The 17,257-nt window shown below is 36.7% G+C and overlaps 1 protein-coding gene across 4 annotated transcripts in view; it reads left to right on the top strand.

Annotated features, from left to right (window-relative positions):
• The window catches only part of LOC145268835 (uncharacterized), a 1,065,816-nt gene that overhangs the window by 995,118 nt on the left and 53,441 nt on the right, over positions 1-17,257 (top strand). For all 4 annotated transcript variants that reach the window (XM_080124499.1, XM_080124501.1, XM_080124498.1 and 1 more), the window contains 4 exons: positions 2,700-2,801; positions 5,548-5,787; positions 8,223-8,389; positions 12,227-12,287. In XM_080124499.1, the coding sequence (XP_079980625.1) occupies positions 2,700-2,801; positions 5,548-5,787; positions 8,223-8,389; positions 12,227-12,287 (570 nt within the window). The remainder of the gene's footprint in view (positions 1-2,699; positions 2,802-5,547; positions 5,788-8,222; positions 8,390-12,226; positions 12,288-17,257) is intronic.

Raw genomic sequence — 17,257 nt, 5'->3', positions numbered from 1 at the left:
ATAAAAACGACAAACAACCACAAAATTCGCACATAAGCCTGAAGAGTCCTAGAGTGGATGAAACGCGGAATATTCAGTGTAGCTTAATCGCCATATATATTTTATAACTTACTATATATATATATATATATATATATATATATATATATATATATATATTTCATTAACGATTTTGCTCTGGATTGAATGAGTGCCAACAAATGTTCCTAATTCCCATACTTCTATTGTCAAATTGTGAAAATGCCAATTTTTTTTTCAATCAAATCGATTGATTGCCTTCTTTAGTTGGGGACCCACTGTGGTGCACCAGGAGAAAACTTCACATGCCTTCCCAAAGTGACTTAATTCATAACACATCGTTGTCTACATTGCACTGTAGATAACATACTGTTTATTTTGATTAATTATTTTTATATAATTTAAGTTTAAAATTCAAATATCAAGTATCATGGTTCAGTTGTGCCTTAAACAAAAACATTCATTTCGAACGTGCCCCTGTCATATCAAAGAACCTACTATTGTTTTTATACGCCAGGCCCTTCTGCTTGGGTCGTGATAAAATCTTGTTTAATGCACTTGTGGTGTCGGTCCTGGATATGACCTTAAACTATATCCAGTGGTGAGGCCCCAGCTTGCTGGCTTTGGGGAGTTTGGAGCCACCCTTTAAATGCCATTGCTCCCAGGTCCACTCTGACCTGGAGTGGTAGTACCTGTTAGTGTCACAATTATGAGTTAAATAGAAACCTACTTGAAAACAACAAATATATTCTGTTAAAAAATTTTTCTTCAAAATCTTTGGACTCGGCATTAAATAACCTGAAAAGGGTTGACATGCCGTAAAATAAAAACAACCAACCAACTTGTGATGTTAGGCTGTATAAGGTGTTGTTTGTCTCAAATTGAACTGTTCCTTTTTACTTCTGATTTTTTATCGATTAACGATTTCCAATTGGAGTCATTCCAATACAAAACCTATATAAGAACACTCTCAAACAAATAAAGTATATTTGTGTGAAACTTCATAAAATTGGCCCAGCCGTTTCGGAGTCCATAGGTGATTGTGGTTGAAGATTATCGAGGAATTTGAGAAATAATAAGCCTATAACACACCTCAGATATTGTTCTGCCGTTTGTGCATATTATATTTGCATGAAATATCTTGATTTTTAATCCTATTAAGGTCAAAATCAGACGGGAAAAAATGAGTTCATTTTATTTATATAGAGAAGAGATTAGCACTTCTGTTTTACATGAACGACGCCCTTTTTATTTATTTATTTTTATTTATTTATTTATTTATTTATTTATTGGGTGCGTTTCACTTGTGGCTGGTCTCCGGTTACTCAGGTCAAGAACTGGCATCTTAACTTCTTTGGAAACTGTGGCTCGTGATGTCAAGTCTACCGGGAGATCTCCACATGAATTTCTAACTACTAAAAATTAATTGTGCATCGTTTAGTCACCAAAATTTTTTAAGGTTCACAAATCTCTCTTCTTCGTCACTGGATTGCTGGTCAGGATGGCGGAGAGGGAGTCATCAAGTGTTTTAGGAGCTGTTTCTTCTCGAGATTCGGTGCAAATCTGTCTGTTTTTGAGCGGGTATCGGCTTTTTATTGAAGAATCACAGGGTGAGTTGGTCGATCCACCTAACCAATCAGCGATACATTTCCTGAGGAATTCCAGACCCAAATTGTATGTGTGCAACTCAGCACTACGACCAGAATTTTGTAATCTGAGACAAAAATTAAATCATTTTCACATGACCAGAAGAGGTCAATCCCTGTCATTCAGAAAGCCCTCATCTGAAACAGGTGTCCTCGAGGCCACGATAGGTTTGGCTTCATCTCCACCTCAAACAACAAAACACATAACACATGTCTGGTTTTAACAATAAAAAATATATCTGTTTTGTTTCAAGTATTTTTGATACCCGCCCTTGTCCGGGATTCAATTAGACAATCTTAGCCTATTTGCTCGGTCTTCCTCAGGTCCCAGGGGGGGTCTCAACCTCCCCAATCGAGAGCAAATCGCTCCCTCAAGACGATCATGTTATACACTAAACTGTCGCCAGGTGGCGCTTCTCGGTCAAAGAACAGGGGATTTTATTACAGTGACAATTTTGTTTTAATTAAAAAAATGTTTCGAAAAAAAAAAATCCAGTGTTGCTTTAATTCGAAAAATGTTTCATTTAAATTTTTAAATTGTTAGGAAAAAATATTTCGGGGGGGAGAAATCCATTTTTGCTTTAAATCAAAAATTGTTTTATTAAAATTTTATTTTCTTACACAGACTTAATAAATGTTTTTTACAATTATATTTTGATAAAGTTTTATACAATAAACGTTTTGGTTTTTGGAAGAAAAAAAATCTTCTTTGTTATTTATATTATTTATTTGACGTTTTATTTGACTAAGAAAAAATTAGAGTTATCGGCTCTCCCCCAACAATGACGCTGTCCGTGTAATGCAGAAGTGCCTTATTATTTAATTGCAAAAAAAGGTTTATGAGTAGAAAATATTCACTTTTTGTGATAGGTGTGCCACGAAAATTTAAAGAGCTCAATATTGTGTCGCCATGTAACAAAATGTTGGGAACCACTGGTTTAGAGTAAAGGATAGAAGATCTTCTGTTGTTTCTGTAAAAGAAAGAACTGTCTTAAAGGTTGTTTTTTTTTTTTTTTTTTTTTTTCAAATTTTCAGGAATGAACCAAACGATGCGTTTGGAAATCAACTAATGAATGCCTTCAGCCAATATCCGGGAGTCGGAACTTGTTGTATGGATTATTCCGAAGAGAAATACAAGTAAGAATCTCTTTTTTGCTTCTTTCTCTCTTTCCCTCCCTCTCTCTCTCTCTCTCTATTTATCTCTTCCCCTCCCTCTCTCTCTCTTCCCCCTTTCTCTCTCTCTCTCTTCTCCTCTCTCTCTCTTTCTGTCTTCCTCCTCTCTCTCTTTCTCTCTTCCTCCTCTCTCTCTTTCTCTCTCCACCTCTCTCTCCTTTCTCTCATTACTCTTATTCTCTCTCCTTTCTTTCTATCTCGTCTCCCTTATCTTACTCTCTCCCTCTCTCTCTCTTTCTCTCTCCCTCTCCTGCTCTGTCTTTATCTCTTTATCTCTTTCTATCTCTCTCTCTCTCTCTCTCATTCTTTTTCCCATTCTCTCGTTCTCTTTCCCTTCTCTAGTTCTCTCCCCTCTCTCTCCTTTTCTCTCCCATATCTCTTTCTCTCTCATTATCTCTCTCTCGTTCTTTATCCCCCTCTTTCTCTATTGCCTCTCTCTCTTTTTCTCTCCCTCTCTCTTTCTATCTCCCTCTCTTTCTCTTACCCCTCTCTCTTTCTCTTTCTTCCCCTATCTCTTTTTCACTTTCTCTTCTTTTTTTTCTCTGTCTCTTTCGTTCATTCTTTCCCTCTATCTCCCCTTTCTCTTTCTCTTTCCAATTGCTTTTCTCTATCTTTCTTTATCTGTCCTACTCTCTTTCTCATACTCTCTCTCTCTCTTTTTCTCTCCCCCTTTCTCTTTCATTCTCTCTCTTTCATCTCTTTTTCTTAATTGCTTTTTCTCTCTTTCTTTCCCTATCTTTTTCTTTCTCTTTTCTTCTCTCTAGCTTTCTCTATTTTTTTCTATTTCTCTTTGTTTTCCTCTCTCTCTCTCTTGCTATTTTTTCCTCTATCTCTCCGTCTTTCTTTATATTTACAACTCTCTTTCTCTTGTTCTGTCTCTCCCCCTTCTCTCTGCGGTTTTGAAAAATTTATATTCGACACACTAGTGCCAAAACCTCGCTACTCTAAGACTCGACGCTCTGCTATTTTAAACTCAACTTCAAATCTCAATACTCTACTGTTAAAACTCAACTCTAGAACACGACGCACTGCTGACAACACTTGCTACTGTGGCATCAAAATCCAAAATTCACCCAGTCTCTGAAAAATCAGGTTTTTTATATCCAACCAGAAGCATCTCATTTGCATATTAGGCGACCATATCGCAAGCATATGAAGAGAAAAGGCAGCCATTTTTTCTTCATTCTTTTTTTTTTTTTTTTTTTACACGAAACTCTATAGACTGTACACAAACAGGTATTTACTAATTTTTAAGAAATGCCTTCTAGCATTTAGGGATCTCAACAGTGAATGAGGTGAGATGTACGTCGAAGGGGGGGCACAAGTGGAACGAGTTCATCAGAGCACATTGGAAGGAAAGACAAAAAATGAAGACCATCTTTTGAGGAGCAAAAATAAATCACGTAGCTTCAAAACTAAGATGACTTTTGTTTTGAGATTTTATTTTTCACGGTTTTAATCGGCAAAAATCTTTTATTGTATACTAGTCTGGCGTTGCCCGGGTGTGTTGAGGTGTGTGTAAGGTGATGGATTGAGCAACCAAAGCCAAAAAAAAAAAATGAATTAAAATAACTCAAAATAGCAACGAGTACCCATGCGAGTGCAAAAACAAAAAAATAGGAGTAGTAGGCAGGTTCGAGCCCATAACGCGCAAGAGGAAAAGGAGGGGAAAAAAAAAGAAGCAAATGGTTTTCTCGATACGCCTGCCACGATTGTGACGTCACGGGCGTTCGATGCGACGTCGTTCACGCAAGGTTTAAATCACGTTGCAAAAATGTTGACGAAAAAAAGTTACCCCTTCTTGTAAAAAACGGTCCAGTTGACGGTCCAAGAATTAATCGTTTTGAACAATTTTTAGGATCGAGCCTGGTCAGGTTTCAATGCGTCTGTCGGAAGTTTTTGGCAGACATACAAACACGCCTTTTATATATTTTTTATTATATTAGGTGCCCGGCGTTGCTTGGGTGTTTGTCAGTGTGTGTAGGAAAAAAAAACAGTGTTAGTAGGCAGGTAGGCTCGAATCTGAAGCCTTGAGGCAAAGGCAAAAAAGAAAGTGAAAGAAAACATAATATCTTACAGTTATTACACTGAGAGGGTAGAGGAAGTGAGAATGGTTGAAATTAAACGATTAAAAAATTACAGAATGTCAAACATCACACACTTAACTTTGGCTGCAAGCCAGTTAAGCTGGAAGCTTTCTGTGTATTTGTTTGTTTTCCCCAAGATGTTGGGAAAAAACCAGCTCCCCACAGAAAGGGGAGTGTCCAAATGAATAGCAATTGTCTGATATGCCGAGTTTTCCCAGCATTGATCAAAGCTCATTTTTTTTTCTGGACGTCCCAGCACGAAAGGCCGAGAACACGATTCACTTTCGAATTTTTGTTCCGCTTTTTTATACGAAAAAACACACGTGAAGACAGAATAGCGTTAATTGTATAAAATAAAAATCGCTCAAATAAAAGATAAACATGACGTTCATTCACAAATCGTAGATATTATATACTAGGGACTATATAAACCCCCTCTCCGATGCCTTCCCCCCGAAAAAGCCTTTGCCGGACATACAAAAAAAGTGCACACACAAACACACATTTTCACTTTTATATTATAGATTTTCATTTAATTCAAAAGCCTATAAATAAATTACAGCAACCAGGTTAATAATACTGACGATGATGATGATTTATTTCGAATGATCCCTTTTTTTCAGAAAAATCTGCGTTCCCGCTGAAACACGATTCAGCCGTCCCTCATACTCACCAGAGCTCGCCAACAGGTCGGCAGGTTGCACCTGCATAGATTACCGTTACAAGTGCGCCAAAGACGCAGCCGGAATCCCACCTTCTCAAATCCTTGTGAATTCTTCGGTCATCTTGCAGGATCTCAACACCAAAAAACAACCCGTCGCGGAATATCTTCTGGAAAGCTACCCCAACTTTGTCAACAAAAGGTATGAAAGACCCCTTTTTTTCTTTTCTCTAAAAAATATATTTTTGGTTCCCTCGACAAGGAGGGATTGGATCTAATAATTCACTTCTGTTCGATCGTTCGTTTGTTTGCACGTTTCTTAATAACCATGCCTTGGATTTTTATTTATTTATCTATTTTTTTTTTATTTTGCACAAACATTAGTCATGGTGAAATTAAATTTTTGTCAAAACAGATTTCCCAGGATAACTCTGGTTGTACCCCTAGGGGCCATTATAGGGTAAAATTGCCCCCAAATTGTTCCTCTGTTTATTTGTTCGTACTTTTCTCAATAACAGCCTATCATGCCTTGACAGAGTACAAAATAGACTTCGTGGTTTAGTGGGGGATGCCCTTTTCTCTACCCTGCAACCTCTCTCCCACAGAAGAGACGGTGCGAGCCTATCCTTGTTTTATCGTTATTTTCATGGGAGGTGCTCGTCTGAGCTCCAATCTCTGGTCCCCCCTCGCCAATCTTTCACGAAAAACACCCGTCTAGCTGAATTCACTGTGAAAATTTTCCCCCACTCTATATCTGTGCCTAAATCAAAACGCGGATTCCATGAACAAAACTTCTTTCTTAGAACTGCACGCCTGTGGAACTCTGTTCCGTCTGCCTGCTTCCCTAAGAGGCTAAGGATGACGGTGGAGAGTTGTATGTTTTGGTTTTGATTTTAACTGATGGCACCAAGTCATTTAACGTTATTTCACGCTGTTAATGGTAGCCGAATTGATACAGTCTTCGCTAATCGAGCCAGAGATGTCTCGTGTTGCGGGGTTCAAATCGTTCGACTGTGTTAATCATGACACCCTGCACTGAAGATTCTCGGAAGGATGAAACACTAGTGTCTGTAGGTATTTAATTATTATAGTAAAAAAAAATTATATATATATATATATAATTATTTTTTTTTTACTATAATAATTAAAATTTTTTTTTTTTTTACTATAATAATTAAAATTATTTTTTTTTTTTACTATAATAATTAAAATTATTTTTTTTTTTTTACTATAATAATTAAAATTATTTTTTTTTTTTACTATAATAATTAAAATTATTTTTTTTTTTTTACTATAATAATTAAAATTATTTTTTTTTTTTACTATAATAATTAAAATTATTTTTTTTTTTACTATAATAATTAAAATTTTTTTTTTTTTTTTACTATAATAATTAAAATTATTTTTTTTTTTTTACTATAATAATTAAAATTATTTTTTTTTTTTTACTATAACAATTAAAATTATTTTTTTTTTTTACTATAATAATTAAAATTATTTTTTTTTTTTTACTATAATAATTAAAATTATTTTTTTTTTTTACTATAATAATTAAAATTATTTTTTTTTTTTTACTATAATAATTAAAATTATTTTTTTTTTTTTACTATAACAATTAAAATTATTTTTTTTTTTTTACTATAATAATTAAAATTATTTTTTTTTTTTACTATAATAATTAAAATTATTTTTTTTTTTTTACTATAATAATTAAAATTATTTTTTTTTTTTTTTACTATTTGATCTCACTATGATATGAGTTTTAATATAATAATCGATAGAGAATTGTTTCTATAATAATAAATACATAATCTGCTTGAATTAAAATATACTTTAGCGTACTTTACTTTAGCGTATCTTACGACCGGGCAACACTATGCAGAATGTAGAAACTATGCATAAATAGAATTAGGCATAACAGTGAAATGAAACCAATCCTCTAATAAGAAACCATTAAAAAATTAATTAACAAACGTTTTTGAAAGGAATATGCAAATTAGTTAACTTTCATGTAGTCGCTCGCATATCCATGACTGAGTATATTAAGAAGTTCGTGCTGATAATTTTTAAGTAAGAAAAGTAGGCTTTTACCATCAATGCCAGAAATAGAAAAGTATATTATATATCGTTCAGTTGGCAATCCTTATCCTCGAGTGGTCTTTTTGCCTTGGTAGATGGTGAATAATTATAAAAAAAAAAAAATGAAAAACCTTTGATAAAAAGGATCTCACCTCCACCCTAACTTTTTTTTTTTTTTATAATTCCGTTCAAGCAGGGGATGGAGCATTCTACCGGATGCCAAACATTCACCCACTATCTCATGCATCCCAACCGGGAGATCCTTTTTTAAAGATTCTAACCGCCCCTTTAAATGCAATTTGTTTAGATCACTCTTGCACTTGGTTCACCGGGTATATTTGCCAGGTATCTTTTGAAATTCTGTTTTATGAGTCCGGGTGCTCCTATAGTTACTGGAATGATGAAGATCTTCCTAAGATTCCAATTTCTTTTCATGTCGTACATAAGACCTTAGTATTTCATTATCTTTTGCCCTCTCAGTTCTGTTTAACTCAGCATTATTGGGGGTCGTATCCATCTTTTCATAATCTTTAAAAAGGTTTCCCTTTGATTGCGTAGGTATGGAGGATGGACATACAATACGGAACAGAATGATAAGAAGTTTGTGACTGTATGGTTCAACAACAAGGGACACCATTCCCTGCCGGCGTTTCTTAATGGTTACTCGAATGCAATTCTACGAATGGCGGTTAATGCCACAGGTCTTGGAAATCCTTCAGACTATGGTAAGTCATCATTTAGTGGAACTTTTAATCCTTCAGACTATGGTAAGTCATTATTTAGTGGAACTTTTAATCCTTCAGACTATGGTAAGTCATTATTTAGTGGAACTTTTAATCCTTCAGACTATGGTAAGTCATCATTTAGTGGAACTTTTAATCCTTCAGACTATGGTAAGTTATCATTTAGTGGAACTTTTAATCCTTCAGACTATGGTAAGTCATTATTTAGTGGAACTTTTAATCCTTCAGACTATGGTAAGTCATTATTTAGTGGAACTTTTAATCCTTCAGACTATGGTAAGTTATCATTTAGTGGAACTTTTAATCCTTCAGACTATGGTAAGTCATCATTTAGTGGAACTTTTAATCCTTCAGACTATGGTAAGTTATCATTTAGTGGAACTTTTAATCCTTCAGACTATGGTAAGTCATTATTTAGTGGAACTTTTAATCCTTCAGACTATGGTAAGTCATTATTTAGTGGAACTTTTAATCCTTCAGACTATGGTAAGTCATCATTTAGTGGAACTTTTAATCCTTCAGACTATGGTAAGTTATCATTTAGTGGAACTTTTAATCCTTCAGACTATGGTAAGTCATTATTTAGTGGAACTTTTAATCCTTCAGACTATGGTAAGTCATTATTTAGTGGAACTTTTAATCCTTCAGACTATGGTAAGTCATCATTTAGTGGAACTTTTAATCCTTCAGACTATGGTAAGTCATCATTTAGTGGAACTTTTAATCCTTCAGACTATGGTAAGTCATTATTTAGTGGAACTTTTAATCCTTCAGACTATTGTAAGTCATCATTTAGTGGAACTTTTAATCCTTCAGACTATGGTAAGTCATCATTTAGTGGAACTTTTAATCCTTCAGACTATGGTAAGTCATCATTTAGTGGAACTTTTAATCCTTCAGACTATGGTAAGTTATCATTTAGTGGAACTTTTAATCCTTCAGACTAAGTAAGCTATCATTAGGACTGTGACAACAATATTCTTTTTATTCTTTTGACTCTCGAGTATATATCCGATGCAGTTAGACACAGTTAATCAACCAAGAACCACATCAGTCTATATAAAAACATAAGATATTAACGATTATATAGTCAAGAGTAAAAACAATAAAAAGAATATGCTGTTGTCACAGCCCTTGACATCATTTATTGGAATTTTTAATCCTTCAGACTATGGTAAGTCATTACTAGGGCTATGACAACAGAATATTCTTATTATTTTTTTTTTTTTTGGACTCTCGAGTATATATCTGTCACAGTTAGACTCAGCTAATCAACTAAGAACCACATTACTCTATATAAAAGCATATAAGATATCAACGGATACATACTTGAGTGTAAAAACAACGAAAAGAATATGCTGTTGTCCTAGCCCTAGTTATTAATTAGTAAAAAAAAAGACTTGATAAATAAATAATTTTGTTTTACTCTTACTTTTCAATTGTTTGCGGCTGGTTGAATATTTTAAGTTGTTCTTCAATCTGGGCGACCTGGAAAGGTGTGATATTAATCCAGGTGGCCAAATTTATTAAACAGAGGATAGATTATAACTAGGGCTATGACAACAGAATATTCTTATCGTTGTTTTGACTCTCGAGTATATATCCGACACAAATAGACATACTTAATCAACAGATAATCACATCACTCAATATAAAAGCATACAAGATATCAACGGAGGCACACTCGAGAGTAAAAACAATGAAAAGAATATGCTGTTGTCCTAGCCCTAGTTATTAATTGTTGGAACTTTGAATCCTTCAGACTGTGGTACGTCTTCATTTAATAGAACTTTTAACACATCCACTGCCAACTAAAAATATTCTCGTATCCTGGTATTTACTTAGGTCCCTGACAGTAGCCCCCTAGGGATGTTGGCAACCTTCACGTGGTTCCTCCCTGATCCATTCGAAATAAGTAAAGGAATGATGCCCATGCTGCCAACTACAGATATTCTCGTATCCTGGTATTTACTTAGCCTTGCCTACTAACTAAATTATATACTAGTGACTCTACCCGTTAACCCTAGAATGGTTACCCTCTGATTTGCTAACGTGAAAGGTAAACCTGGTAGAATTTAACAACATTCACTGCCAACTACGAGTATTCTCGTGCTCCAGTATTTGCTTAGCCTTGCTCGCTAAACTTGTAATAACGAAATTCTTTTTCTATTAATCAATGCGCGCTCGGCTCGGCACATACGATAACTGTCTTTAACTTGAACTGGCATCTCAGAATCGCCCGGCCCTGGTCACCAAAGTTCAAGCAAATACCATATGTGGCGTAAACCTTGGTCAATGTAGGGGCAGCCCTTCATACCAATTGTCACTATCCAGCTGCCCTACTCCCCGGGGAGTTGGTCCCCCATTTCCCCTTCACTCCTCACATTAAAAATCGGCCTTGTGCCTAATTTGCTCGGTGGGGGAGCAAATAAATACCTGGTCACGAATAGGGCCACCTTCGTGGCCTTTGGGCCAAGATCAAAGTGTAGTATCTGTTCCGGCAGATACTGCAAGCTATGACTAGCTATGACTAGCAAAGACCAGATGTGGGGGCAACCCCACATGCCTGACCTTTAACCAGCTCCCATTTCCCACCTCTCGGGAGCTGGTCCCCATTTTCCCTTCCCCCTCCCTTCACTCCTCACATTAAAAATCGGCCTTGTGCCTAATTTGCTCAGTGGGGGAGCAAATAAATACCATCTGTTCCGGCAGATGCTGCACTTAAGATAATTTGTACCAGTCAATGGAGGGGAAACCCTCTATACTGGGACAATTATTATTTTTGGTAACCAGAGTGCCCCATTTTTGCCTACTTTTAGGGGAGCTGGTTTTTACCTCACATTAAAAACGGCCTTGTGCCTAATTTGCTCAGTGGGGGAGCAAATAAATACCATCTGTTCCGGCAGATACTGCAAGCTATGACTAGCTATGACTAGCAAAGACCAGATGTGGGGGCAACCCCACATGCCTGACTATTAACCAGCTCCCATTTCCCACCTCTCGGGAGCTGGTCCCCTTTTTCCCTTCCCCCTCCCTTCACTCCTCACATTAAAAATAGGCCTTGTGCCTAATTTGCTCGGTGGGGGAGCAAATAAATACCATCTGTTCCGGCAGATACTGGAAGCAAAGACTTGAACTGGCATCTCAGAATGACACATATTGAATTGTATGTTTACGAGTTATCTCGTATTTGGCCCCTTCCATGTATTATGTTTTTTTTTTCTAACGAATAATAATAAGTTATAAGTTGAATGATTCACTATAAATAAAAGCTGATTTGAGTTATTTTTATTACAAAAAAATATACAAACTGACAAAAACCGACAATTCCTTTAGTAAAAATGGCTTGTGACAAATCTTTTAAAATTAAATACAAATTTAATGTATATTCCATGTTATCTTCATATGCGGTGTTTGTTGTCTTTATTTTTATTTTTTATTATTATTTTTTTGGGGGGGGGGGTTGCAGAAAACTAGCTTGGTAGTGACAATAAATTTAATAGAGCGATAGCTGACAGCGAATGTGTTAAATACTTTAATAAAAAAAATATGAATTATCCCCCTTGATGATTTCAATGTTTTTCAGTGACTAATTTTGCGTCATAATATAGGTTGCCTAATTTTGCGTCATAATATAGGTTTAGGTGCTTGTGCAGTATATGTAACAAGAACGTGGATCCATATGTATGTCTTGGGCCGGTTGTAAATGCTGGGTAATCTTGCTTGTTTTTTTTTTTTGTTTTTTGTTTTTTTTTTGTTTGTTTTTGTGTACCTCAATTTTTTGTTAATGTTTTTTTTTCTGTTTCGTTTTTCTTGCAGGTATTACATTATATAACAACCCCATCAAATTATCCATCGGTATACTCAGCGAAGAATCTATGTAAGTAATACTCTCAACCTTACCAGACCTGAGCTACTGAACCTAATTGTCCCTTGTGCCTGGTCTCCTTGGCAAATTGTGAAATTTAGATTTGGAGCTACAAAATTGTGCCTCCATCCCTCATCAACCACACCAGAATCTCCCCCATCACCTGGTTGAATATACACGTTCTTTGAACACTCGATTTTGATCTGAGCCCACTTGCATTATCAGAATTATCCTCACTTTCTCCTTCATCGATATACGAGGGCCGTGCAATAAGTAATGCTCCTGACCCACTTCCCATAATAGTAGAGCAACGACACTTGGCACAGTTATTAGTCTTTCCCTACATATGAACCACCCAGTTATGCATTTCACCCATCGTTTGATGCAGCTCTGGAGACCGTTTTTGTAGACCACCCCAGGTTGGTCCTCTAACCACGACGTGACTTCAGAAATCAAGGCTGCATCATCTGGGAAATGCTTTCCTTTCAAAAACAACTTCATGGCTGAGAAGAGGTGAAAGTCAGAGGGTGCAAAGTCAGGAGAGTAGGGAGGATGGGGAAGGATTTCATAACCACATGCCCGTGCTTCTGATCTGGCGACATGCGAGTTGTGGACCGGAGCGTTGTCATGCAGGAGGGTACCTTTGCTGATCTTGCCCCACCTCTTGATTTTGATAGCTTCCCTTAATTTCCTCAAAAGTGAAGCATAATAGGCTCCTGTAATTGTGGTACCCTTTGCCAGGAAATCTGTCATCACTACTCCGTCCTGGTCCCAGAAGACTGTGAACATGACCTTGCCAGCGGAGGGCTGCACCCTTGCCTTCTTTGGAGGTGGTGAGTCCAAGTGCTTCCACTGCATTGACTGGGCTTTGGTCTCTGGATCATAGTGATGGACTCAGGTTTCATCCTGTGTAATCAATCTTTTGAAAAACTTTGACTCATCTTCTTGGCACATCTCCAAATTCATCCTCGAGCACTCGACACGTTCTCGCTTCTGGAATGGTGTGAGCAACCTGGGAATCCATCTGGCAGACACCTTATGCATATGCAAATAGTCATGAATGATAGTTTCCACAGACCCTGTACTAATCTTGACATCTTGGGCTATTTGGCGAATAGTAATGCACCCATCTTCCAAAATGGCAGCCTCAATTTGACGCACAGATGCCTCATCAATGTCAGAAGGGGGGGGGGGGGGGGCGACCAGATCTGGGAGCTGTTTCCACAGACTTCCTGCCATGTTTGAATTCACGATGCCAGCGTTTTACAAGGTCATATGATGGGGCATTATCACCATAAGTTTCTTTCATTTCATCAAAAGTCTCCTGTGGTGTGCGTCCTTTCAAATACAAAAACCGCATCACTGCTCGACATTCAACAGGCTCCATTTCACACGTGACTCAGTTCAAACACCTGTAAAACAGAAACCACAATTAGTTCAGAGCTGTAATTTGCCACATAACCCGTAGAGATATAAATCATCGCACATGCAAAATTTCAGCTAGATCAGACAACTGGAAGTGGGTCAGGGGCATTACTTATTGCACGCTCTTCGTATTCATCATCACTAGCGTTACTTGATTCAAAAACTCCTGATCAAATTTGCTTCGTCTGAATCAGAATTTGTCACTTTATCTAAGACTCCTTGGTCTCGCTCTGTTGAAGTGCGTGGTCGAAAAAATACCAGTTTAGCGGTAACTCAGTATATAGCATTTTTGGAAATTATCGGTGTATCAGTAACTCAGTCTGGTAGGGTTCAGGTGTTTTGTGTGCTTGAATTTACAAAAACTGAATCATGAACACTTGTTGAACGTGAATTTCGCAAAAAAAGATCACACATTGCCATTTTGCTTTTGTGTGGGGATTTGTGAGCGGACTAGTCTATGTGCCTCCCATTCCAACAGATAGGGAGAGGAGAAGATATTTTTCCACACATTGATTCTTACAACTGAAATTTTATTTGTTGGACCTAAATAGCATTTAAGCTGAAAAGTAAAGTTTCATTCAGATCGAGAGTATTGTTGTATACTTGTTTAAATATACAGACTGTTGCAAAAGTCTTGGACACATTTTAATTCCTCATATCTGCTTAAACTATGAATGGTAGTAAGATGAAAGTGGTGCCGAGCATTTTTTTTTTTTTTTTTACATGGGTGTCACCACTTATCAAGGCCCAGAGGCCACTCAAGGATAAGGGTTAATAGGTATACATTAGTCATTGTGATTTTAGCATAGTAAACAGTGGGAATTTTGAAACTTGGATTACTTAGGGGGACGATTCAATTAGAACTTGTTCACATTGGACTTTTTCTTTTTTTTTTTTTTCATAGGTATCACCACATTATCAAGGCCAAGAGGCCACTCAAGGATAAGGGTTAAAGAGTGTACAGTAGAAATTGGACAATATAATAATCATTAGTAATGAAAATTTGTTAAATTTGATAACTTATATGGAACGACTCATCAAGAACTTATTTACGTTAGACTTGAAGACAACCATATTGTAGTCAGCCGGAAAGCAGGAAAACGGAAGACAATTCCACAGGCGTGCAGTTCTAATAAAAAAGCTTTGTTCATGGAATCTACGTTTAGGTTTAGGCACACATAAAGAGTGGGGGGAATTATTGATAGTGTTTACAGCTAGACGAGTGTTTCTTGTGAAAGTTTTGCGAGGGGGAACCATAGATTGAAGCTCAGTCGAACACTTTCTATGAAAATAACGATACATCAGAGACAAACTCGCAACATCTCTTCTGTGAGATAGAGGTTGCAAGGAAGAGAAAAGGACATCTCCTACGAGGCTACGAAGTCTATTTTGAACTCTATCAAGGCAGGACAAGTCCTTTCTAGCAGCTCCTGCCCAGATGTCTTAGCATTTCGATTTCTCCAGATCTCACACCCTACGATTTTGTTTGTGGGGATTTGTGGAAGAACTGGTTTATGTGCCCGCCATTCTAAGAGAGGTGAATAAGCTGAAGGCCCGAATAACAGAAGCTGTTGCAACCATTGACAACGCAATGCTGGGATGCGTTTGGCAAGAATTAGACTACCGGTTTGATGAGTGTCGTGTGACCAACGGTGCTCACATTAAACATCTTTGAAAATTCCATGAAAAACTTGAGATTACAAGTTTTCTGAATATTCCAGATGCGTTTTTATATCCTTAATAGTTCTCGAGATATTCGATGCCAAAATGTGTCCAAGACTTTTGGAACATCCTGTGTTTATAAAAATAGAATGCCAGAAAGAGTGTTATCACAGCGAATTAACTATTCACAGATAAAATTATTTGTGCTAAACTGTTTTGATAAAAAGGAATGTTAGTTTTAATAACTAGCACAAATAAAAATGTTACCTTAGTTACAATATTAAAAATACGATAGAAAAAGATAGCTTGGAAATACACGTATCAGTTAGTGAAGAGTCGGTAGTCAGAGGAAAAAATGATGGTTCACAGACAATAATGGTTTCTTTTTTTTTTTTTTTTTTTTTTTTACAAGGGTGTCACCACTTATCAAGGCCCAGAGGCCACTCAAGGATAAGGGTTAATAGGTATACATTAGTCATTGTGATTTTAGCATAGTAAACAGTGGGAATTTTGAAACTTGGATTACTTAGGGGGACGATTCAATTAGAACTTGTTCACATTGGACTTTTTCTTTTTTTTTTTTTTCATAGGTATCAACTCATTATCAAGGTCAAAGAGGCCACTCAAGGATAAGGGTTAAAGAGTGTACAGTAGAAATTGGACAATATAATAATCATAGTAATGAAAATTTGTTAAATTTGATAACTTATATGGAACGGCTCATCAAGAACTTATTTACGTTAGACTTGAAGACAACCATATTGTAGTCAGCCGGAAAGCAGGAAAACGGAAGACAATTCCACAGGCGTGCAGTTCTAATAAAAAAGCTTTGTTCATGGAATCTACGTTTAGGTTTAGGCACAGATAAAGAGTGGGGGGAATTATTGATAGTGTTTACAGCTAGACGAGTGTTTCTTGTGAAAGTTTTGCGAGGGGGAACCATAGATTGAACCTCAGTCGAACACTTTCTATGAAAATAACGATACATCAGAGACAAACTCGCAACATCTCTTCTGTGAGATAGAGGTTGCAAGGAAGAGAAAAGGACATCTCCTATGAGGCTACGAAGTCTATTTTGAACTCTATCAAGGCAGGCCAAGTCCTTTCTAGCAGCTCCTGCCCAGATGTGGCAACAGTATTCCATCCTTGGACGTACCTGGCTCTTATATTCTTCTAGTAGGGAAACATGTCAATAGTAAAATCCTAGGACAAGCACTACAATGGGGGGAAACATCCGAAATAAAGCTGCTGTAAATGACCTAAGGTCATACGAATCTTCAACGCAATGCTGCAAGGCGTTTGGCAAGAATTGGACTATCAGTTTGATGTGTGTCATGTGACCAATGGTGCTCACATTGAACATCTTTGAACATTCCATGAAAAACTTGAGATTACAAGTTTTCTTAATATACCAATTAACCGTTTTTACATAAGTCACGCGCCGACATTTATCGAGAGAATAATATTCAACATTTCACAGAATGTCGGTGTTTACATTTGAGGGAGGCGGTGGAGGGGTGGGGGCGGTTGTGCTGTTGCCCCCCAAAAAGAACGAAAAACATAAGATATGCTTTTGTAAACCGCTCGTGTAAACTTAATTTTTTTTCTTTTTAGATAAATTAAAAGGGGTTAATACCATGCAAATCGTAATTTTGCGACGGATTTGATCATCAGATGTGTGGCCAGCAACATCAAGATATTCAATGTCAAAATGTGTCCAAGACTTTTGGAACATCCTGTATTATTTTGATTTATGTTTCAGAATTTTATAGATAAGGATTGATAATTTTGATTGTCCGGATCATCATCATCATCGGTTTAATGTCTGTTTTACATACTGACATGTGTTGGATGGCTTTAAGAAAAGTGACTTCCACAGTAACCTATTTCTGGCC

Source organism: Euprymna scolopes, chromosome 44, assembly GCF_053919585.1.
Source record: "Euprymna scolopes isolate OS-2025 chromosome 44, ASM5391958v1, whole genome shotgun sequence".
In the NCBI taxonomy this organism is placed as follows: Eukaryota; Metazoa; Mollusca; class Cephalopoda; order Sepiida; family Sepiolidae; genus Euprymna; species Euprymna scolopes.
This window is presented reverse-complemented; position numbering and strand designations above follow the sequence as displayed.